This window comes from Mesitornis unicolor, unplaced genomic scaffold (genome assembly GCF_000695765.1).
Source record: "Mesitornis unicolor isolate BGI_N332 unplaced genomic scaffold, ASM69576v1 scaffold15341, whole genome shotgun sequence".
NCBI classification, from domain to species: Eukaryota; Metazoa; Chordata; class Aves; order Mesitornithiformes; family Mesitornithidae; genus Mesitornis; species Mesitornis unicolor.
In genome coordinates, this window is record NW_010165921.1 from 5,443 (window position 1) to 31,724 (window position 26,282).

The 26,282-nt window shown below is 34.3% G+C and overlaps 1 protein-coding gene across 1 annotated transcript in view; it reads right to left on the reverse strand.

Moving 5' to 3' along the window:
* LOC104548701 (voltage-dependent calcium channel subunit alpha-2/delta-1-like) overlaps positions 1-26,282 on the reverse strand; it is a gene marked incomplete at its 5' end in the record, with an annotated part of 39,265 nt that overhangs the window by 5,365 nt on the left and 7,618 nt on the right. Inside the window, 14 exons of the mRNA XM_010194796.1 lie at positions 792-830; positions 2,165-2,232; positions 2,611-2,697; positions 3,953-4,056; positions 5,021-5,083; positions 5,301-5,385; positions 7,832-7,929; positions 9,704-9,764; positions 11,703-11,779; positions 13,963-14,024; positions 17,719-17,790; positions 18,263-18,334; positions 22,382-22,438; positions 25,996-26,070. Of these exons, the coding sequence (XP_010193098.1) occupies positions 792-830; positions 2,165-2,232; positions 2,611-2,697; positions 3,953-4,056; positions 5,021-5,083; positions 5,301-5,385; positions 7,832-7,929; positions 9,704-9,764; positions 11,703-11,779; positions 13,963-14,024; positions 17,719-17,790; positions 18,263-18,334; positions 22,382-22,438; positions 25,996-26,070 (1,020 nt within the window). The remainder of the gene's footprint in view (positions 1-791; positions 831-2,164; positions 2,233-2,610; positions 2,698-3,952; positions 4,057-5,020; positions 5,084-5,300; positions 5,386-7,831; positions 7,930-9,703; positions 9,765-11,702; positions 11,780-13,962; positions 14,025-17,718; positions 17,791-18,262; positions 18,335-22,381; positions 22,439-25,995; positions 26,071-26,282) is intronic.

The following is a 26,282-nucleotide window of genomic DNA, read 5'->3' on the forward strand; positions in this document are numbered from 1 at the left end:
TGCCATGGACAGTAGTGGGTTTTTTCCAGGTGTCGGGTGCAGGAATGGGAAGTCCACTGGTTCCCTATGCTTTGCACTTTGTAAAAGATCCTTGGAGTCACAGATTAGAGAGAGAGCAGTGAGGCCAAAGAAATAACCTTCCAGAGTACCCTTTTTGCTGTAACTCCCACATTTAATGATCTTCACACTCTACAAAAGAACTCACAGAAGAACTGAGCAGAGGAAGCTTTTAAGCACATCGCAGAATCTGATACTGTGACATACACTGCAGCTCTGCTCTCCTGAGTGTTAGCAGAGCTATGGGATCCCCAGACCCTGAATGGGCTGGAAACAGAGGAGGGGATGGCTAATGACTGTTGAATGGCACATCATGTACTCTGGTGCTTTTCAGTGTGCATTTACCCTTCTCTAAGGTACTTCTAGTGTTTTTTTCTCAGATTTTTTTTTCCTAATTATTCCCTTTCCTCAGGATTCACCTCTTGCTTTGAAAATAACCATTATATTTTTCTCACATTTTTATTTGCATCATTCTTTATCGTTCCTTCCCTCTAGTTCTTCTAATCATACTGCAATTATGCTTGCAATGACCACTTCCTCTGACTTTTATACCCTTTTTCACACCCTCCCTTCCTAATCTTCACCTCTTTCTGAGAACACAAATTACTAAATCCTGTTTTCTATAAAATTAACCCTCACATAATAATGATAGAATCATTGTCTTAGATAAATCTAGAGAGAATGAGTGAATTTTCTTAATCTGCCAGATATTCATAAACAGAACATATACTTACCATACTATTTCTCTCACAGCCACAGATTTCACTGTTGCACTAAAAACCAGAAATAGAGTAATATTCACAAAAATGTTTCAAAAGAAACCATATTTCACAGTGATATTAATCAATCAAGACAAAAACAAGTGATTTGATTTTCACTATCTGTATGTTAATTTAAATTACTTTTGAGTGTGTGTGTTTATCACAGATATCTCTCTGAACAACCTGTATTCAGTAATGATCAACAGGACAATCTCTACTGTCTGTCACAAAGTCTGATACATCTCTCTTTTTAAGAATACTCAATATATCAGAGATAAATAGTTTGGAGGACTTGTCAGGATATCAGTGTTGTGAGTTCCATGTGTTTGGGTTATTGAAAGAAAGTCTCGAAAATATACTGCCAAGTAACTTTTTTGACTACAAAAAGCTTCACCAGTTTCAAAGCAAGGGAATCTCATGTGATAAAGGATGTCCACCATCTCCAGCTAGCTTTTATGGCTTTTATTGCTTCTGATGGTTTTGTTTGTTTTTTTTTCTAGCAATATGTGTATTCATACACACATAACTGTCTCCTGGCATTATGTCCTGAGCAAAACAAGATAATGCTGAAGCCATTCATCTCCAATGAATTCTGAGACATTCCTCTTCCTCTCTCTTTTTCAGTTATTTATTTTTGTTCATAACTCTTCTGACATTTAGGCACTGCATTTGTCTACCCATTCAACTGCAGCTCTAATACCTAAACCAACCAGACACTGTTATTGATTTCCTTAACGAAGCAACATTGCCTCATTCAACTGTGCCATAATTGCCTTTCATTTTTTGCCTCTCCCTTTCCAGTGTACCATTAATTAATTAGTTTTTCCTTCAGTTTAGCCTCCTTCCCATTTACACCTAAGCATCAGATGTAAGGAATACAAGGATTAAGCATCTATTTCTATTTCATAATATACTAAAACGCTATGATGTTGGTTGCCATATATATAGATATATATCTCCTTACTGTTCACTGCTTACCTATCCTCCATATTAAATAAAAATAGAATAATCTCTTTCTGTTTTGTTTTGGTTTGTTGTTAGGTTTTTATAAAAAACAATTCTTTTGCAGATTTTATTCACTGTTACAGCATAATCTTAGTAAGGAGCATACTGCCTGGAATATGTCATTTTTCTTTGTCTTTATCCATGTTCTATAATTATGAAAGCAAGACATGTAGAAAATACAGCCTGTTTCAATATAGATTTATTTTGTGGATTTGGATGATACAACTACTTGGCAACTATGCATCAGTGTGACTCTGGCACAAAGAGCTATTAGACCTATTTGGATCTGAAGCTTTGAGAAATGCAAATAAAGTTCAAAAAAGATTTGGTCAATTGCTTACCAGGCTCTTGATTGTGGTTGTTGTGAAATTTTCCATCCAGCTGTTTGTGTCAATTTTTATTCCAACAACTAACAAGAAATACATGAAAGTCTTTTTTAGTAAAATAAAAAACAAAACAAAACAAAACAAAACAAACCCTGTAAAATCCTAAAAAAGGGAAATATTATAATAACATCTAAATTATTAAACTGGAAAAGGATAAAATATGAGTTTTGCTCTGTTGTCTGACCACCAACATCCTTCATGAGACTAATAAATTAAGCACTCTTACTCAAACACAACCAGATCTTTGGCTTGATTTCAACTAGCAAGATTAAAACAGTCTCAGAGAAAAGAATGCTATATAAAGTAAAGTTTGTTTGAAATCTCAATTAAATTTGTAATCCACTGTTGAGCAATAACCAAACTACTAATTTGTTTAGAGTTTCAGCACCGTTCTGTCTTACCTGCTGGTTTCAGAAGCTTCCCATCAATTGTTATTTCCACAGCCCTGCTTACCATAATACCTGTTTCATAGCTATTGGCACCACTTTCTGAGAGTACAGAAGAGGGAAAAAGAAGGTTAGGGTGATATAAAGTCTGTTCCTCTGAAAGGGAAATTATTAATATTAATTAATATTCAAATACTCAGCATTACTAAAAAAAATCCTTACTCAAAAGCACTGACTCAGTTGTACTATGCATTGGCTATTGGCTGTAATAGCTCAGATCACCAACATCTGAATGACTAAGAGGAATACTTTTGCGTACCTTTCTTCATTCACTTTTCGTACGTGGTTTCACTGCTTTGTAGTTACTGTAGCCCTGCTTTGTAAAGTTGCTGTAGACCTTTTCTTTTCTGCAAGCAGAGCCATGAATAGCTTTACACATGTGAGCAGCTCTGTGAAAGCCAGGATAAGAGCCAAAGATTTTATCCTGCTGTCTGCTGTGTATTTTTCAATACAGGCTATACTGACACCACTCACTGACCAACAATTACTCCTCTGATGGTCTTCAGCCTGTTTTCAACACGGCTTAGTACGAAAAAGCAAGTTAAAAGTACATTCTCTGGAACTCTTTGAGGAACAACAAAGGCTTCAGGGAATTTAGTTAATCACCTTGTTAATATTTTATTGAGAAAAGATGTAATAAGTAAGTATGTAATAACAACAATAAAAGATCCCATATGTTTAAGAGAGGAGTATGTAATTCGCAGTAGGATCTGGTTTTAGATGAGCTTGGCAAGGTTAATGCTGCTCGCATTAGTAGTGAGCACTTACTATTGGGCATATATAGTATTTCAGACAAGTTGGTTTTGGTGAATAACAGCAATTTGAAACAGAACTCAAAAGTAAAGTTTAAATTAAGCAGCTGTGCAGTGTACAGAGTCGAGGACTCTGCACCCTTATACCTGCTCTCCCAAATCAGGTCTGGTGCTGAGGAAGTATACAGAACTTGGCTCAAATAAAGCTTTTTTAGGTAGTGTTATTGCTATTAAGTGCAATTTTATTCACTTCCTTTTCAAATAACTCTGCCAAATCATCTTTGTAAAAGAGTCTTTCAGTATAATAAATGAACACCATTACTCTGCATGTTTTCACCTTTGTTTTTGGCATACGGTGCCATCAAAGACAAATTATTATGTCCCTTTGCTAACTTTTTCTTAATAATGGACAATGTCCCAATATTCTTTTGCTTATCAAGTTTCCCACTTGCACTTTTGTCAGTGACCTCAACTAGTATGGGAAATTTCCACAAGTACACTGGACAACAAGTACTGGACAACATTTCAAAACAGCATTGACTTACTGTTGTAGTATGGAGCTGTGAAAATATAGTTGTCATTGTCTAAACTTCGTTTATAGAAGCTGACTTCATAAGTTTCAGCATTTTCCAACCAATCTTCTCCTGCCCTAAACACAAAAAAACCAGTGATTAAAAAAAAAGATAGATAGCATCTCACTAAAGTTGTGCTGCAGTAGTTTGGGGTTTTTTTTTAAATGTTTCACAGTTGGAAATAATGTAAGATTAATTCATATACTCCTCAGACTTTGTCAGCTTTCACTGGTAAACTGCCAGGTATATTTAATAAAAATACTTTAGGGGAAAAAGTAAAAAAAAAAAGTATTAATGGAACATAGATAATTTTTAGATATACTGGGACAAATATATACAACAAAATATATATAAACCTTTATAGCATGTTATGTCTTGAGAAATCATCCCAAAAAATTATATATCATTAACAATACCAAAACAAAAAAGAAACTGATTTTGGGAGTTAAAATCATTGGCATTTTCTCTTTTTGAGGAAACACAAAATAACCTAAGAAAATAGATAAATTTGCCATGCTATCTGTACTGGTGCCCTCACAATTCCCAGTCACTGATGGGGATGTTTAGTTGATTTTATGACCAATTTCACATTCCCTTTTTGCCCTTTGGTTATGATGCTTTTTTCTCTCTTGAAGGCCCTGGACCATTTGTTCTGCTCCTATTTGTCTGAAAAAAAAAAAAATCACCTACTGCTTTACAGTATTTGCAGCCTGCCAGCGTGGCAAACAAATGAGTACTTTGGAGTACTTAGAGATTAGCCTGGTCCCACTACTACCACAAGGGCACTGCTTTTACTGCTACTGTACACTGATCAGAAAGTTGGACTACAAGTATCTGTTACAGAAATAATATTACAGATCAGTTTCAAGCAGTGACACAGCTAAAACAGAATCAAAACAAGACATTCCATTCGTTTCACAGTTATCAGTACAGATCAGACTGCAGAGGAAGTTTTTTTTCATTTAATTAAGAAATTTTTTAATATTGTATCATTTCATGTTTCAAAAATAACATATTTTAGTATTTTATAATAACTGTTACCTTTTTGGGAACACTCTAGTAATTCCACCATCTGTAACAACAAATTGTGCAACAACTCCACCACTGTAAACAAAAACAAGATTTAAAATGAAAACTGTCTAAAATTCTGCCAAGTTTCTATGTCAAGGGTTGTAATTTAAGGGCATAACTGTAAATTAAATATCTATCCTGTGTCAACATTTACTTTGTATCTGTAGATACAGACACGTGTCTTAATTTATTACCAAATTTTGAAATGCATGCAAAAAAAGAAATCACAGTTAATAAGAACAATACTTACAGAGATAGTTTACTCCAATAATTTTGGGCAAGTTCATTTGTAAAACCTGCATCCAGCAACACTCTAATGACCATATCAGTATTACCTGTGAAAAGAGTCAAGAAACTCATCTGAAACCATATGACATGGAGATTCATTAAATGGATAAAATGAAATTCTGAGTTGTCAACATGCTACAGCCACAAAAATTGGGCTATTTCTGTTAGACATACTAATTTCAAATTACATCAAGTGCTTGTTGTTATATGGGTTGCTTTCACACTGCTGACTTCACTTAAACTTTTCCTTCATTGTATCCTAAAAACCTGACATTTGTGTCATAGTAGTAAGCCATGTGGTAACGATACACGTCCTATGTTAAATTTGGAAATTAACCTATTTTTAAAGCATGTTTTCATTCAAACAATTTTTATCTCAGATGCTGCAATGAAGCAACACTTAATTCTTTCTTACATACTACAAAAATAGAGATAAATCAACTACAATATAAATATATTTAAACCAGTTAAGTCTCAACCTCTCAAAAAGGCCTATTTGCCATCTGAAAATGAGTATAGGGAAGTAAACTAATTTGAATTAGTAGTTTAGATGGATATGTCACTTTTAAAAATCTTTAAAACATTGGTTTGAAGTCAGTGCTTCTCAAGCATCTTTTTCGGTACCACATTGCAAGAGAACGTTCTAGGAATTGTCAGCAGAAGTAAGCACATACTTTAATACAGATTTTATCACTATGGAAAAAAAAAGAAACACTGCTAAATTGGAGCTGAATAATGTGAAGAGAAAATCTAGCTCTTGGTCTTCAATGTCACACAGTAAATCAGTGCTGGTAAATCAGCTCTTACGTGACTGACAGGAGCTCAGCCTTGTTGAGGAGACTGAAAATTCCTTCTGGGGAAAAATAAACTACCAACTTTTCTTCAGTTTTGCTCCATTGAGAGCCATGACATGCGCTGTGCTTCACCTTAAGTCTCAGATTCCAGAAAAACTATATTGATATTTATTTTTTTTTGCCCTAATTCAATCTGTTTTCACAAAACAGATCAATGGGGACATGTATTTGAGTATTGAAAAGCTTTGTAAGCTTTAGCAAAAAAGCTTTTTCATAAAATCCACTGAAGCCTAAATGTGCCACCGTGACACAAAGCCAGTAGCTCTGATTTACCAGCAGGAAGCTCTGCCCAGTACATAACTGATCTTACTGTCCCCTTAGTAATGACAGAGGTAGTTACTTATCTTTCTGGCCAACTTCTAACAGGATAAAGTTGAATGAGGTGAGTCAAAATATAAGAGGCATTAAGCTTCCAGTATACAGATTATTTCAATTTAAGTAACTTAATTACTAGAAAAAAAAGAAGGAAAAAGGCGAATTTTTTTTTGGTGGATTCCAAAATGAAATATTGCAATAATTTGATAACATTTTGTAATAATTACTTACTGAGCCCTAGTGCATACTACAATATAATGTGTTCTCAATATTACCTTATGTAACTAGTGAATATTAAATTGGAATTTTCATTTATTATCAGGTTTAATAATTTGAGGTGAACGTTTTCATTTCCAAGACTGAGTTAAGGGACTCAAGTAGAATTTCAGTCAGCATTGTGTCAATGAATAAGATTACTCTATTAAAAACAACAACAAACACCCAAACATGGACACAAAAAAGGCCTTTTGTGAGACTAACTCCTATCTAAGTGCACATTCCTTTAGTTACATGACCTAGCAGAGAGATTCTTATTGAATTGATCAGTGATCCCTGACAGCAACATGTTAAAAAGACTTGGGGAATGCAAGACAAAGAAAATGTTTATTCCAAACACTGAAATTTTCATAAGAACAAGTCGTCAATACATTACTAATGGTTCATTCAAAATCATAACTCTTCATATTCTAAATGGAGTTTAAAGATGAATTTAAATGTATGAGTACGTTCTCAAAGCCCAGTGCTTACCACAGCATCAGTTACATGAACCTGTGGTCTTAAACAACTCAAGTCCAAGGGATATCTCCTTAACCAATTTGTGAACCAGCAATAGAACTTCCTTATCTTTTATTCTGGTCATTGATTATTTTGGTTCTCAGCTCCTTTTTTTTACTTATTATGATTATATACACTGACAAGAAAGCAAACTGAAGATTTCATTACAAGACATTGAAGGCTATTTGAGACATACCTTGGCTCATGTGCTCAAGAGAAAAAACTATAAATTCAAAATATTTGCAGTGTATTAAAATGAACTGGTAGTTTTTTGCTGCTAAAACAGAATGCTGAGAGGGACTGTGGAAAACAATGGATCCATAATGCCCTGTAAACTTTCTTAAGTAAACCCAGAAAACTGCAAACTAATTTTACAATCTCTGCCTTGAATAGAAAATCCCAACACTAGACATATTTCTACTAAAAAAAAATCGTTGAAGATAAAAACAAAACCACATGATTTGGGCCAGAAAGCTGTCATTTTGACTAATTCTCAGCTATGAGTAAGTATTTTCCTAAAGAAATATTTCTGTAAATTGAGAATACTTACATGATGGACTGCTTGGAGTATTTCTGTCAATAAATTCATTGAAATTCAATAGAAATTCAGTGTTGTTTTCTGATTTTTTTACATCACTACAGTATTCTCTGAAAAAACAACAAAACATCAGACTTCTCAGATTAATTTTCTTTGCTACTACAGGAGACAAATACAGCTCAGCAATTTTAAAGTCCAAGCAGGACTGTGCTACTCCAATGAGGTGGCTGGCACTATTAAATAAATTGACTACCATGGTCAGTATTGAATGTTGACCACCTTGAATATTTCAGGCATCTACAGGAAATAAAATGTTCAAGTGCCTGCCTAAATATGAATTGTAAGTAAGCTATATGCATGAGATTCCGCATAGATTCCCCGAAACAGCACTCAGGAGTAGTGTAGGCCATGAAATTAGGAGATCATAGAGTAAATAAACAAGAAAATGGTCAGTGAATTTAGACTGCTCCTGGGTTAAACTGTACATGGACTGCTGATTAAAACATAGTCACTTCATGCTCAACTAAGGGTGGATTTATGGGATAGGTTTCTATCTTCTGAGAAGTCTTAAAGGCAATTTTAATAGGGAACACACCATACAAGCATATAAACACACTTTGTTTTGACATATGCAAAACAGATAAGCAGTAAACTACTGCTCTTTAAATAATATAATAAAATAAAGCTATATATCACTGAGCAAATCACTGAATGTAAGAAAGCACAATAAAAGTCACTGGGCATTTTGAAGGCAAATATTAGATGGCGAGTGGCATTAAACAACTTTAATTAAAAAGTAGAGAGTATTCAGAAGTAAAGCATGGAGCTCTCTTTTTAAATGACCTTTCTATATGAAATTAATTTAATGAACAAAAGAAGTCTGTTCAAGTATTTTATATGAATAAGCTATTTTATTACCCTTTACTTACTTTACCATGATCCCAAAAGACTACAGGCAGAATTTGCTTTACTATACCAACATTCGCATTTAAACAGAGCTCCATATCAAACAGGCTTTGTCCATGTAGATCAGCCTAACAACTGTGGACTTGCTGGAAACTGCTGATTAGTGCAACTTATTATGAGTAACTTTGGTCCTTCAGAAAAATTAAATTGAACAGTTTAAGCTGAGAATACATTTGAAGATAGAAGACTATGTTTTACAAATGAATCAATCTATTTATTGAAATTGAAAGAATACAGAAATTTGTGATATTAGAAATGCAGCAATTCTTAGTTGATATTGATAGTACAAAATTTCCTTCACTTATCATAACTATCATTTAAAGGAACTTAATTTTAAGAACTATTTATCATACTATGTTTCCCTTGCAAACAAACATTTACATGGGCAATGAGGACTACACAATTTCACATGAAAAAACAGAGAACTAATAAACTTATTTGATCAATTTTCAATAACTCAATATTTCTTTTATTCTCAATTAACCAAAAATTAATTAATCCCTAAGTGACAGAGAGCTTTGAAACACTTTAAGTTGAAGTGGGAAAACATCTCAAGGTAAGTATTATACTATCTATTTAACAAATGAGAAGCTAAGGTACAAAGCTTTAAAATCATAAGTCAGAACTGCAAGAAATGAACAGCTGTGTGTAAGTTTTCCATTAAAATATCAATATCAGATTTTACAGCTCTCTTTGATTAATATAAACAGGAAGTAGATCCTGAAAATTCTATTTACACTCCAACAAGAAGAGAAGATTGATCATGTAAAACATGAATTTAATAACTGCTCTTTTAACTTAATATTTTTTACTAAAATGCAACTTTATTTGTCAAGCCTGTATTTTCTAAATGTGATTAATCTGTTCAAATGCCTTTTTACTGCAGAAATAATACTTATTACTGGGAAATTAACCAACCTTGGTGCTATAAATGTATAGCCAGCTTCATCAAAATTATCAAGCTTCAGCGTTTCTGAAACTACAAAGATGAAGAGTGAAAAACAAGTAAGTAAACTGGACTTTTTGCCATTGTTTTTCTTCTCAAAATATTTGCCTAGCTTCTGCATGCATCCATTAATTTAGAAGGAAATGTTTATTTTGAGACACTGTCCTACTAATATACTGTATACTTCTCAGTGTTACACAGTATAGGAAGAAATTACTTGATTATTATATAGAACATACACCTGGAAACAATAATGTATTTAACAACTTACTTAGAGAAGATATTTCGTTAGCATGACAACATGAAAACATATGAGATGTTTTCATTGAAATTACATTCTGATACAAAGAAATATTTGGGACATCAAGTTGTTAGAACACGAAGCAAAAAGCCTCTAGTCTTTTCTGCATTAAAGCTTAAAAAACTCATCCATATAAGCATCACTTTCAATGCTACTGAAATGAATGGTCTTTAAAACTGGCATCACTGAACACTGATAGGACCAGACAAAGAAGGATTAGAGATTAGCAACATATTGAAATGTGCATGAAAACAGAAAAACACTTGATATCTTTTTTTAAATTATTATTTCTATTGCTATGGTACCCAATGATCATGGGAAGAATCCTGAGATGAAGAATACAGAGGAGAATATCCAGTAGGAGTAGAATATAAGTGAAATTATCAACTGCAGTAAACAGAAGGAAATTGAGCAACAAGAATATACTTGCCCTTTTTGATTGCCACTATCCATCAGAAAGAGAAAGCAGGGAAACAGAAAAAAACAGGGTAAAGCAAAAGGGGTCACAAACCAATATTTTATTCAAACAGCCCCTTGAATAAAAATATTGTGCATAGAAAGATCAAAGGTTCAATTTACATACAGCTGTAGTCTGGAAAAAAAGACAAACAACTTTGAACACTGAAGAGTATGTCCTTCTCAATTATTTCTCGAGTACCTTCTATATGCTGTGGCTATTTCAAGGGTCTGTTTAGCAGGTTATATTGATATAAGTGCAAAACCAGATGATTTTATCCATCAAGAGAAACATATTCATTCACTATAACTTTAATTTTAAACTACTAACTGCTTACTATTTGACAAAGTTACAAAATAAATCACTGCATATTAAAAACTTGCAATATTCTACTTCATATGCAGGAGGTGACGGTGGAGGATAGTGATTTAGCACTAACCAAGTTTTCTCTAAAGAGCACCTAGGCTTGTCAGAGAGATTTATATTGCTTTTCTAACTTTCTATTTAACTATATATTTGTCCAAGTTTATCGTAACACTTAGATAAAGTTAAAAGGATGTGACAGGTTGTATTTTGCCTACTATCTAGATTACACTTAAGTTACACCTAATAAACAAAAGACATTTGAATACTTACAAGTAAAATTTCCAATTATCTCTCCAGAATCTGTAAATGGCTTGAAATTAGTCTATTCCAAAAATACATTACAAACATCCACTAAAACTATTTGTAAAATGCAGAATAAAAACCCAGCTGCAAGCCAAACTAAACTGTGCTTCCACATTAATTTACTCCTACGGGCAGCAGAGACAATTTGCTACATATTATACTGTAACAACTGTAAAAATAACAAAAAAAATGCTTTACTTCTATAGTCTATATCACGACATTTAGCTAACAGAATGAAAAAAATAGTATCCAGACCCTTAAAATGACAGCAACAGAGGATACACAAAGCAATGATTCTAGAGGCACAGAGCAAGGGGGAAGGGGCTGTCAGTGGAACTAGGGTACCTGCACATATTCTATCTTCATAGAATATTTCTTGTACCTTGGATGTTACAATGGGTTAGAATCATTGCCGTAGATTTTGGGTACATCATGATAACATCAGTGAATTCCACAAAATTTATGGATTTTAAACATTGTTTTTTTAAGTGAATCCGAGACTTGGCAATACTAGACAAAACCAGGGAACCTTCACAGTACTTACATCTGGCTTGAGTTATCGGTTCTTCTATTTTGGCTTTAATATAATAAAAGCTGTATGATGGTAACACCAATGCCAAACTGCAATAAAGAGGAGACAAATAAAGCAATTGTGTTATTTGCGGCACTTTTTCAGTTTCAGCTTTTATGTGTTTTGAACGCAATTAACACGTTTGGAAGTTGGATTATCATGAGATGAGATAGTCATATAGTGACACACCAGTCTCACACTTTGTAATAAACTCAAGTGGATTCATGCTGGTCCTGAAGTTCTCTGTGTTTATTTTCCTTCTTATTTATGCTTTTAAGCACAAATGCACTTTTTAACAGATGAGCAAGGAATTTCCAAATAATTGCAAATAATGAAACAATTGCAAATAATGAAACATGTGATTTCTTTCTCCTACACATATTAGCATCCCAGCGTAACATGTCAAAGTGATCACTGACTGAAAACAAGCATGTAACACTGCACTGATTTGCTGGCATCATATAGTGACAGACTGTCCTTTTACTAATAAAACAACTATTGGTATTCATTAGAAAATGTATCTTGACGTCACATTACATTCAAGATGCAAAATATTTTCTTGAATCATGCAATCAACACTAAAAACCTTTGAACATCATTATGCAATAACATTTTAATATTTGCAAGATTTAATCAAAAAATACAGGGCTTTTTTGCAACTAAATTCAAAACATGTATTGAAGAGTTTAGTTCTAAGAAGGTATGTAAAGGACAGGAGGTACGAGCAATCGTTAAAGCAGTATCATCATCTCTCATATTGCACCCTTGATTTTTGCACTCAGATTTCATCACTGTAAAACTGAAATGGTTTCAAATGGATAGCTGCAGAAATTAACATTAAAAAAGTTATACAATTGAGCCATAAATGAGATGACCTTTAATGATACATCTATCTGTCATTTAAACAGAATGTAAGTGAGATCGCTGAATATTTAGTGATAGCCTTCTACCAATTCTCCTCAAGGGAAATCAGTAGCAGTTTACCTGTCATTAACAGTTACTGCTAGCAGAAACTGCTAATTAAAATCTATAATTTTATGTTTAATAGTTTTGCTGCAATGTGATTCCATGGTTTTATTGCTGTGTCTCACGCTAGGGAGCTAAGTAAGAATTAAGAGATCATATAAATTAAATGTATTTCTTTAATGATTGCTAGATGGCACAGTCTAATAAAAAAACTTTCTTTTCTTACAGAGTATAAACACAGAGGCAGCTCAACAGAAAAATAGGATGCTGAGTAAAAATCCTACCTTTGCATTCTCTTGTTAAAACTAATTTGTTTGGTTTTACATACAAATTAATGTTTGCATTCTCCTTGTCTGTACAGAACATAACAGAAAATGGGAACTAGCTTGGCTGGGGACTACTGTAATTCACTACAATAAAAAGATTGTTTTCGTAAAAATTTGACTCAATATTTGTATAATCTAGGTATGAACTAGAATAGTTTAACTTTTCTGGAACATGCTAAACATTAATTTGTTCTGGGTAACATCAAGTTTCTGTATCCATTCTAATGTTACAGAGCTGTGTGTTTAAATGAGTTTGAAATAATATACACACTAATGCTTCATTCAAGGGGGGATGTGCTTTTACCCATTACTTTATTTGGACTGCTGACATTCACCATGTAGTTTTTATTTACACTATCAGTGATAATTAGTTTAAACTCATCACAAAAAGATATGGATTTCAGAGACAAGCAGTAGCATGGTTCCTGCCCCTAAGATCTGACATGAAGGTTGGCAAAGTTGTGATATAATCAATGACTGTAACTGAAAAAAGATCTGCACAAAATGTGTCACATTTTTTATTTAGACCAAAGCAGAGCAGAGGATCTTTTTAAGATCCACACTAAAACAAGAACAATACACAGATGAAATAAGAGGAAGAATTTAAGAGAAAGAGTACAATTCAAAATCAAAGTATGGTGTGATACAGAAAGTAGGAGGAAAATTAAGATTCTTAACATCAATGACTAAAACGTCTTTTTCCTGCATACTGCAATACCCCAGTGATAAATCTGAACAGCTGGATGAAAGACTGAGATTCTGGTCCTTAGACAGAGCAACAATTCTAAACTGTAAAGGAACCCAGCACATCCTACAAACCTGAACACAAGACAATCTAGTCCTGACTTACATTATAGAAGATGCAATGCTAAAATACTAAACAAAATAAACAAAAAGGAGATTTAACTACACAAAAGAAGTCAAGAACAGAAATGAGTTACCTGTAATCAGTGCCATTCACAGCAGTCCATGTATATGTTCTGTTTCCTTTATCAATATACCTCTACAAGAGATATTGGTGAAAAGATAAATTAACTTTCACGTTTCAATAAATGTGCCCTTTTCTTGAGAAATACAGTGTAAAGTCAGGTACAAATCTGTTGGAATTCTATTTATTATTTTGCTAAAGGCATGAGTTGAGCTGCAACTCCTTTTCTTAAGCATTTTCCAAACCTGTATTATGCAAAAGGATCACCTATATACTTTTTATTGAACATTAAAGAAATACAAATTTAACTAAAACCAAGCAAACATGACCTATAATTCTCCCTTTTAAATTCATTAACCAGGCCTATGCAAACATTTTGTGATGTGATTTAAATTTGATAAAAGTTGTTATCTCCTTTATAGAACATTTTGGAGTTAAACTACAGAAACAAAAAACTTTGATTATAAAGACTTTGCAGGTAACTCTTTAACAACAAAAAAATGCCCAGTGCCTTTCAGGTCAGAGTACCCCTGGCTAAATGCATTTAAATTTAAGTCGCATCCACAGGCACAGCCAGGTAGTCCTAATTGTTTAGGCACCCCATGCTAAACTTGTATATGTTTCTAATGACATTAGGTGGCTTTAGAATTTGCAAAAAATTTAACATGGAAGTACATGTTTATTTTTAAACAACAATACATTAGGATAAGCTTACTATTTATTTCATTATGGTATGAAAAATGACGTGATAGCCACAGTCTCACAATTCCCCATAGATTTAATCATTAGTGCATCTGGCTGACATGGTTTTACTCAATTTTCCACTTTGAAAACTACACGTTTATGCCAGCTGCAACATATTATTATTTTACAATCAGACATCTGTAAGTACGCCAGCAATGAAATCTGTGCAGTTGTTGCACTGCAACATTACAAACATCGGTGAAAAGTACCACAGGTATAAGTCCAAGTTCTTTCTTTCCCTGCAGTAAACCAAAAGTGTGAAAATGACCGTGGTTTTGAAGAAGAGGTGTCTTTTTTGACATTTATGATTTGAAATCTTCTCATTACCTGGCTGCTGCTTTTCAGCACAGCATGACAGTGTAAATAATTTAACAGTCATTTTGAAAGAAAAAATAAGGTATAAAGGAAAACAGAAAAGAGAAAAAGTATGCATGTATCAGTGTCTAATGCACTGATATATTTTACATTTAAAGTAAAAAGATGGCTGAAGAGATTACTATCCAAGCCTATTTTTATTTAATAATGTGTCTATACTATAACTTCAGTTCCGAAATAAGCAGGCACTTGAACCTAGTGCTGGCATTCCCTCCAAATCATGCACAGAGCCATGGGCTGCACACCATGTACAGTGGCAGGAGAAAAGCAGTGCCCAAGGTGGGAGGGAAGGAGGAGAAAAACTGGGCTCTCATTGAATCCAGAGCTGTAAACTTGCTTGAAAACAAACTGGCTGAAACCTTCCTTCAAAGATAATCCAGGAGATCACACATCTTCATACGTGACCTCCCATTTACTTTTGCCTGCTTCATTACTGAGCACTCTGAGACCATTTCCCCCCAGCTGGTCACTGCCAAAGAACTTACACATGTCATTGCAGTTTTTGTGACCCTTACGTTTTCACTGCTGCCCACCCCGGCTGCCTGAATGTGGCAATGCTTTTGTTCTTATGGTATCTTCTCTGCTAGTTGGAAAGTCCCTGAGGCCTTGGGAGACTCCAATGCACCCCACCCACACTCGCTATGAGTCCTATCTCTATGCTGCAGTATGAGCTCATCTCCCAAGACACTGCTGGGGCCAGCTGCAATACAAAAGGAAAGCAATGCAAACTTACACCAAAAGGCAAAACAAAAAGAACATCAATTTTAAGCCTCAAGACTGCAACTGTCAGTTCAGAGCAATTGACCACATCAGCCCTTTTCATGAGAAAATACATGAAGCCACTAAGCCCTAACTGATGCATGGCTCATGCACGGCCCATGGTCTGAAGCAGCTTTATTCTGGCTCTAGCAGCCTGGAGCTGGGAGGGCGCAATGCCTCTGATGGATTTGCACAGTTGTGAAGATCTTGAGCCTGGTTTCCTGTCCTTATTTGCACTCCTTTTAAATTACACTATCAGAAGCAGTATGCTTTGTCAAATCCGGTGCAGATACTAAGAGGCTGAGGAATGGTCATGAGATGTTCAGCTCTGCAGTCCTCAGCACAAGAAAGATATGGACCTGTTGGAATAGGCCTCCAGAGGAGGGCCACAAAAATGAACCTCTCCTATGAGGAAAGGCTGAGAGAGTTGGGGCTGCTCAAACTGAAGAAGAGAAGGCTCCAGGGAGGCCTTACTGCAGCCATTCAATAAGTAAAAGAGGCTTATAAAAAAGATGGGGACAAACATTTAGTAAGGCCTGTTACAATAGGACAAAGGATAATGGTTTTAAACTAGAAGAGGTTTTAAACTAAAGAGATATAAGGAAGAAATTTTTTATGATGAAGTGGTGGAACAGGTTGTCCAGAGAGGTGGTAGATACCCCATCCCTGGAAACATTCAAGGTCAGGTTGGATTGGGCTCTGAGCAACCTGATTTAGTTGAGGATATCTCTGATTATTGCAGGGGGGTTGGACTAGATGACCTTTACAGATCCCTTCCAACCCAAACTATTCCATAATTCTATGATTCTAAGTAAGTTCCCAAAGATCTGTTGCAGAACTGTGATCTGTGAATTTGACATTGTGAAATTATAGCATGGATGAACAATCAAGACTTGTTTCAGAAAATTCAGCTCCCTTTTCAGCCTCATCTAGCAAAGGCAACACGTGCATTGCTGCTGATTCTCACCCACAAAGAGAAGTCCCTACCATGTTTAATGCAAAAATAGACTAGGTCTATGAAGTATTTTTTTTCTATTTCAAAAGGAAAATAAATGTATAAGAATCTTCTGCCAATTCAGAATTGAATCAGAGGCCTAGTAATAGGAGCTGCTCAGTACTGGGTGTCACCTTGTTATGGTGTGCTTCAATGTATAACGGTTGTGTAGTGTTTGCTTGATGTTATATTTGCTTCACAGTTTCAAAAACTGCTGTAGAGCTGTAACTGTGAAGCATACTCTCACCAGAACTGCTTCTTTGGCACACCAGTCATAGTTTTGTCTCATTAAGGTGCCCAATAAGTGGAGAATCCATCACAAATTCGAATATTTCCTATTGCTAGGAAACATATCTGCCTTATTAGATAAATCAGTAGCAATGTTTTTAAGAAATAAGCATTTTGGACAAGAAAATAAAGAACTCAACACACTGTTCAGAAAACACAAGTGCATAATAAAACTGTAAGAATTTGCTTATCCTAAATAGTCTTCATTTATGGCATCGAAATGTTTTATATTTTTCTCACTACTTTCTTCCCATTCAGCCACAATATAAACTACCAGACACATCCTCACACATCTTCACAAGCAAATTAAATACTTTGGTTTGGGATTCACACACGGAAGTAGGCTGGGTCCACTTCCTGGTGAACAGACTGTAAGACTTCATCAACAACTTCCTGATTAATGATGCACCAAAGAAACCAAGAAACAAAATCACTCTTCTTTTGATAAGCACATAATTTCTTTTACTATAGGCCAGTAGAACTAGCAAATCTAGAAGGAAAAAAATGATACAAACTAACATTACAAAATTAACATCTTTTCATAATTTCACAGCATTTTTCTGGTTTTGTTTGTTCCTGTAAATGTAATTGCCTGTGTTCCTGTCTTACCTCATCTTGGGACTTGACCAGTGTTTCAAATGTTTTTTCTCCACTTTCTCCATCTATCATTTTTTTCCGAATCTATTGGCAAGAAAGAAAAATAAAAAAGAACTAGGTGTTGCACATAGCATGAATAATCTTTTCAGTGATTCAGAATATTTCATAGAAACACAGAAAATGGTAACACATATGAAAGTCAGAGCCCTTAAAAAAAAAAAAGTTAAGTTTACAATTTTCAGATTTTTCTAATTTGAAATTGTTTTATCCAAATATATACTGCATCAGTAGAATTATGAAGCAACAACTCTGATATATTGTTCATAGTGAGAACATCCCATAAAACACTTTGATTTCGGGCACAGCGAATAATACCGAGTCTCAATTTCTTTAATTTTAACTTCATCTGTCTATAAAGTCATCATCTTGAAAAATTTAAAATTGAAATTTATCGATAAATAGGTTTCCATTCAAAGTCTAGAACATGCACTGCTTTTCAGTTATTATACAGTGAAATACAAGCAGCAATAGGTACTAAAAAGCCAGATAATCTCACCTCAACTTTAATATCATTTTCCAATTCAGCATCTAGAAAATCCAGTGTAACAGGCTCCTGGGATTTAGGATTCTGAAGCAGAAGATATTGAATGATCAAATAATAAAGACAGAGTACTGTAATTTACAAATCATTCTAATCCCTTAATTTCAAAGTAAATTACTTAACTGGGCTTACTTACCCATGTATATTAATCTCTTATAACATGATGAATTACTAGTGAACCTTTCTCATTTATTTTATTTCATTGGATAAAGAGGTTAATTGTGTAAGTGAAAATCAATTTCACACCAACAGTTACTAAGTGTCCATCCACAGACTTTCATGTATGGGGCTCATGTTGGGAAGCTGCTTCCCCTACTGCTGATATGTCAGAGACTGTAAGGGTGAGAGAAGACACATCAGAGGAAACATCAGCTGTGAATCTCTCATTAGGTGTCTTGCCTTCAAGAAGGGAGAGAGAAATATGGGAGAGTTTCTCAGCTGAACAGTAAGGTGGGGTAATTGTACTCTTCTGCAGTTTTGTCAAAAGCAGACTACAGAGTTGCTGTTATGATGACTGCAGTTCAAGATTCAAAAAGGCAGCAATTATAGCAAATTATTTGTTATAAAAAAATTAAATTCACTTTTAATTCAGCATTACAGAACTTCCCTGAACACGTTGCACTTTTGAATGCATTTCTCTTGACATCAGTACTGTTATCTCAATTTAAGAGATGGAAACCTGGAGGACAGTAATACTGTGACCCAGCAGTTTCAAGACCTAAGGAATGCACATGATGCCAACCTTCAACTATGGAGCACAGAGAAGTGTGGTGGTTTGTATCTGTAATAAACTTGGTGCCACAGGAGTGTGGGAAGATCACTGTAGCTCTGTTGAACTAGCTCAGACCACCCTCCAGCCTCTACTCCCTTCTCAGTTGCAGTCTGCATTTAGTTGGACAGAGACATCTTCCTTATGAGTTCCTAGGAATCCAACTCTTTTTTTTTTTTTGAGTCGTTTTTGCTAAGCCTCATCAACTTTATGTTATGTGTGGTGTAAATATCCTCAATCCTCATCTCTCAGTAGTTATTTAATGCACTCATCCAACAAAAGACCTTTAGAAAAAGGGGTATGAGGATATATTATTTAACCATTTAAATCTGAAAATTTAGAATAGATGAAAAAAGTCCAGTTATATAATTTTCTTTAGTTATAATAATTTACTTTGTGTAATAGGGCAGTTCATACATTAAAGGATCTAAAACCCTAGTTTTCTCAGTAACTGAGCAGTGTTTCTCATGCAACTAGCAACACAAAAAATGTAATTAGCTGATACTGTTATTTCAAGACTAGTGTAATATCTGATAATGAAAATTTCAGGGGATTTCAGTGATTCAGCTATACTAACTTATTTACAGGGTAGATTAAAGTCCCTTCTTGCAGAACAATTATTATATTCCCTCTATCCTAACATTCTCTGGCAAAAGTAGATGACAAATGTCATATCAAAGAATGCAATCATGTTTCATCACAATTTATGTATGTATTTCCAGTTTGTACTGGAAGAAAGTAATGTCCTGAATAGCTGGTAAAAGATGTCTTCATCTGAAAACATGTCTAAAACACGAATTGCTTAACAGTAGTCCTTATTTTCAAGACTGTGATACAGAATAGTGTTATGAGACAAAAGATTATTCCTTCATATTCCTGAGAAACAAATGTAGATTTTTTTCCTAGGTATTTGGAATCATTCCTGTTCTTACCAAGTAAGACTTACTGTCTGCTAAGAGAAAAGCCAATAAATTTATTCTCAGAAAGAGAATATGCACTGGAAATATTTCAGACAAAGACTCCAAGTATTTCTTTGAAATGTCTACAGATAACTTCAAGGAAATTCTTATGTTGCTATTTATATAGGCTAGATAGAACTAGCAACTTTAACATAATAGCATTAACATATCCTCTCTATTAATTCAAAACAATATAATTATTGTTATGCAGTTGCTTCCTCCCCAACAAATTCACATTCTCAACATGAATAGCAAAAGGCTAAAATGTAAAAATAAATTAAAAATACATTTTCTTACATGCAATGGATAATGAATACAATGGTCAAACCCAAACAGCATGCATGAAGGCATTGGCATGGCAGAGGAGGCATTTATGAAGTTCACATTCCATTCCAACACGCAAAGGAACAGAGAAGAAAAGAAATGGTAAAAAAAACCAAGCAACAAACCAACAAAAGCCATCACATCAAATCAAGGTCAATCTTCATTTCAAATGATAACCTGGGCTAGACATAGTTGAGGAGTCCCAAAGACAAAATAGTCAGTTTTAACAGTCCGTCAATATCCAAGTATACATTAACTGTTCTTGTTCTTTTTAAGCCTTACATTCTTGATAAAGTACTTTTTGATAACTTTCAATAGACAAGGAAACTAAACATGCATAGTTACATTATGTGATGTGCTCAACGCACAAAGAAATCCATTTGAGATTAGAATAGAAAATTCCTAGGCCCGTACTTTAAATGGAACACTATTTTCCCCGCTATGTCTTTTCCCCAAAGAATGTGCTTTTACCAGTATTTGGGCTCCATATTTTTTTTCTCCAAGGTTGCCATTTAGTGAGTTTATTCCAAGCCATGAAGACACAAACTTACTGTTCAGTTTGCTCTTCTCTTTATCCAGTCATGCACGTGACATGACTAGAATAAGCGCAACACCACCACATTCACCAGCACAACTTAATAAAACAAAACAGAAGGAAATCACTAGCCATGAAGCATGCAAATAAAGAGAGTGCAATCCATTTTCAGCATGACAAATAAAGGCAAAGATCTATTACTTCAATGAGAAATCAAGAAGGAAATAAAGAAAGAAAGAACTGGTGCAGCAACATTAAAAAAAAGTTCATTAAAAAGTCGTCGTGAGTTTTAGGAGGTCAGAATTCTCACAAATTCTCAGGAAGGCCTTCTTTGCCCTGAGTTGCAGGAGCCTAGTTCCTACTCATACCTGCAGTACTAATGAAGACAGAGGCTGTTAGGCTTTTAAAACAAATTACAATAAGAAAGCAGCAAAACCCTAGGCCCCAGAAGGAGACCCAGGAGCATCTGGAGTGGATGGGAGCCAAGAGTTTTTACCAGAGCTGCACCTTCATGGGTAGCTAGCACAGCCAGCCAAACTCAGCAACAGCCAAATCATACATCAGCAGGCTGAGGAGCCAGGGGTGCTCAGAAAATTGCCATTTTTTTATGTTCCAGTGCTGCTTTCTCCAATGCACAAACAAACAAAAAAATCTAGCTCAGAAGTGGTCTTCTATGTGTGGTATAAACACAACCACTTGAGACTTGGCGAAATCACTGCCTTGAATTAGATCAGGATTTTACACCACGTTTCATTGGTGGTATTCTGCAAGCCACCAGTTTTGCATTATATATACCCATATGTGTAAGAAACTAACATACTGTACTTAAGTTTGTTATTTTGCTAGTTACAGAGTTATTCTATTCCTTTAATGATTTTTAACTATTCACTAAGTATTTTCTGCTCAGGGATTGCATTACATAAATGTTACTAATTCCTTTTTCCCTGTTCAGGTTAATGGCAGTTAATCCTCTGGAGCTGGATTTGCTAAACCAAGAAATGTGGTGTAAAGAGCAGATAAAATATACGTCCTACTCTGACTTCACCAGAAAAAAAAAAAAGAGTCCCTTCAAATTCTGTAACGTTATACAGCATTACAGCACACACTGTAAAATTAAACTTGGCAATAAAGCTGTAAGAATGATCTCTTGATTCTGGGTTTATGCAAGCAAAGCCAGCTCTAGTAGTCTCTTTTTTTTTCCAGTCTTCAAATTCATTTCAAAATCTGAAGAGTAATTTTTACAGCATGGGTCTAATTAGCACCTATTAGTAAAGCACCATAATTTAATGAAACACCCTTAACTACAGTCAATAGCATGTTTTCTATTATTTGAACAAGGAAGAATGCAAGCTTCATGCTTTCGAAGCTGTTTGTCAAAGAAAACAGTTCTCTAGTTAGATATTTCCTAGTAAGCAGGACAGAAGCTTTCTAATTATATTTCCAGATCTATGCATTCTAATGCACTAATCACCTCCATCCAAAGTTACCTGTACATTGGGTCTCCTTTTTCTCAATTTAACTTTTGGTATGCCCACACCAATTTGCTGAAGTAACAAAAAAGTAGCAATTTACATTTTTACACTATTAGTAAACAGCCTACTTGTAGAATGAAATTCTTCCCTCAACATCTATACTGTCCAGTGCACATGTACTGGAAGCAGAAACCACCCCTCATTCCGATCAGGAGTTCTGAGCTCCCTATCAAAATTACACACAGGTTTAGTCTAAGGAAATAAAAACCAAACGTGTTAAACAATCTAAATTAAGTTATCAGAGTGGTTCTACCCACATACCCTGCCAGAATTAAAATATAGAATAAGAAACATTTCACCTCTTGTTTACTACTGTATCTACTTTTAAAACCATCTCCTCTTACATTTCTTCCAAAACCATAAACCACTAGAGAAAATACTGGACCCTACTGAAGGCATCTGAAGCTTTTTAATTACCATTAAGTGGATTTTGATCAGAACCATAATGAAAATGAATCAAAGGATGTTAATCTTTAGAACAGATTCAGAAATTGAATTACTTACTGTTTTCAAATCTTATCTAATTAAGACTAATCTTGTTAACTCGTGCTTAATGCACCTACTTCCGTGACTATGTTTATTTGCTGGGATATTTACCTGTTCACTCCCAGGACAATGGAAAAAATACATGCACATATGCATAGACACATAAAGAAAATTGGCAGGATAAAACATAAAATTAAGCGTTTGTTTAAAAATGTAACATAACTAACTGCACAAACTTAAAAAATGGTATTACAAGCAGTTAAAAACTATTTTAAACTGAAAGCTAAAAAAATTTTGCCAAATAAGCTTTGATATAGTTTTCATGTGCAAGTAAGAGCAAGACAGAAAAGTTCTTAATTATGTCAATACACTTTTGAACCTACTTTTTGTTAAATTTTCTCAGTTGTGCAAACAACTTTACAAGTTCTAAATTTCTAGGGGCTTCTTTTGTGAGATGATACTGCAAGACAATTTCTCAAAATATTAATTGTGTTGAACCAGTTTTGATTTGAGGTAACAGAATTTCAGAAGGAAAGTAGAAGACATTCAGAAGAAGGAACCATTGGAATTTTAATACACCCTCACCTCCTCAAAGGTAAAGACGTAGTTATGTTTTAGTTTACACCTATAGAAAAATTGCTGGCAAAGAGGGTTAAGATGTTGTTTGTTAATAAGTTAACAACTACCAGGAAGTTCAACTAAAATTAATATGAAATGTTAAAGAAAGTCCATGAGTTCTAAATACATCTGTCTTTGTAGTGTACCTTAGTTTTAAAACGTAGTTCTTGTATCAGTCTGAATAGCATGCACCACCCCAAACAAACTGGGAGTGAAAAAGTCTAGTCTGTGTAACTGTTAATAACAACAATAACAACAATAACAATAATAATAATAATAATAATGAAAATGTTTTATATTATATTTAGACATTCTACAACATAAAACATATCACTTATAAAATATCCTTTTTAAACATATTCTAAATCAAACATTTGAGCAATATGTGAAAGCATCTCTGGATTTCCTTATTCTTTAAAGTAGAAAAATACACAGAGAAGCCATGATGGAAAAAAAAAAAATCCATCTCAGTCTGCCTAGATTTACTTCAGATCAGCTGGATTTTTCACTCTCCAAAAAAGGTCATTTATTCTCCAGTGTTGTGAGTTTACATTGCAGTAAAATAACATATATGAGATGAACAGAATCCATTTCCATCAGTTCCTCACATGACAGTGCCTAAAATGAGAATACTACATTGCTTAATTTTATATTCCTTCTGTTAACAAGATAGACTAATAGACCACTCATCATCCCCTGAATTTCGAAGAATCTCTAATGAAGAAAAGATTCAGTCACTATTGATGCATATATTTGTCTCAGACTAATTCACGAAAATCAAAACTTTCATTTTTGAACACATGAAAACCTATTGCATATATTGAGAAACTGAAGCCCTTCTAAATTATGAAAACTATATAAAAAACCTTTTTTTTTGAAGACTCCTTCTAAAATAAACCAAAAGGGATATTTCATCAATACTGAAGATCGAGTTATTCTTTCTGTTCTTCAGAAGCATTCTTTTTCTTTCTTCTTTTGTTACACACTTGGCAAAAGCTTTCAAACTTATTCATTACTTCATCACGAAATTCATTCACATATTCACGACGCTGACTTCTCTCATCTTAAGAATTAAATGAATCACTAAAATATGTAGTTTAATTCTTCATTTATTCTCTGCCTTTGACAGTTAAAGATGGTGAAGTACTGAAAAGGGTGTCTGCTATCCCTCTTGTAGTTATGGTAGGACTTTCTGGTGAAGAAACAAGAGAGGACAGGCATACAGCCAAGAGCTAAAGGATTAGCTGCTATTCTGCCACAGGAACATGTCTGAGAGGAATAGCGATGGATATGCATCCAACTTACAAAAACCCAGTACTTCCATACCAAAATGCAGAACTTTCTCTAAAGTACACTTTCTCTGAAGTGTACTAAGGGCTAAAAAATAACTTAGGAGTAGGGTGCTACTGAAGTTTGTAAACCTCATTTGCCTTGTATTGATAGTTTGCATTTATTTTGGCCATATATTGCTCAAACCATCTTAATTAGAAATTTTAATATTGACAACTGAACTACATGGATATATTGTTTTGTCTTCAGTATCTATGGTGATTCATCATTACTGAAGATTGTTTGGCATGGAGAAACCCTTAGCTAAAACAAAGATTCAAGTCCTGATTTCAGAAAAAAAATGACCCATTAATGTTGAAATAGCTAATCAAAGCTAGGGAGACAACTTATTTAATAAGATGCATGGAATTTAGGAGTCTCCACAGGTTCAGGACTACACCTCATGGATATAAAGCCAGACTGAAGTCTTGGGTTTAGATTTTCCTGGAATTTGAGGAAAGTTGCATCCTAATCAGATTTAGATAAAGATTATTTTTTTAAAGATGGAAGACCTTTCTTAAGTTGAACTATGAAAGTATCTAGCAGTCTAGGAAATAGTGTTTGGCTAGATCCATCCCAACTCTGCAGCTCAGGTTTAAGCTCTAGTAAACAGAAAATAAGCAAATAAACACATACAAAAATACAAGTAAAATAAACTGTGTTTGCTCCTGATTTCTGTGGTTTTATAACTACAAAAATTTCAATTTTTGAAATGAGAAAGCATCACAAAATAAGCATGTGCACTAGTAAACTCCTCAGTTTGCTTCGAGAGTATCTTGTAACTATTTGTTACAATATTTATATGTATACTACTATTTATTTGCAGCTACCAGTAGTTGTTTTTATATTAATATGTATATTAAAACACTTATTTCACATATATAAATGTGTGTGTAAAATATACATATTTTTATTTATAACCAAATTCAATACAAGGCAATGCTGGCCTCTGTGCTGACTAAAGCAGATTTGGATGAAAACATACATGCCCCACAGATTTTCCTGATAACTCCACAAGCGCAAATTCTTTATTATTGCTTTTCTTTATTATCTGCTTTCAGCAGACCATAGATGTTTCCATTATTCCTGACAATGTTCCCTTACTATAGAGAAATAAATTAGAAGGTTTTTCATACCTTTGGTTGGAGATTTGGATGAAGTAGCACATACCCATTAGGATCAATGGCAAAATAGTATCCGTTTGGACAAAGCTGAAAGAAAGAAATGAAGTTTAGCCTTATAAGGGCTTAAGTTAGAAAGAAATATTAATTAATGGCTTTCAAGCAATGGTCACATTGAGGAAAATACATTGCCTCAAGCACCATGAAATATGTGAGATGTTACAACAGAAAACAAAATTTCTTAATATTTACTCTTTTAGAATCATAAACTTGGAGAATACTTGATGCTGATGAGACCAGTG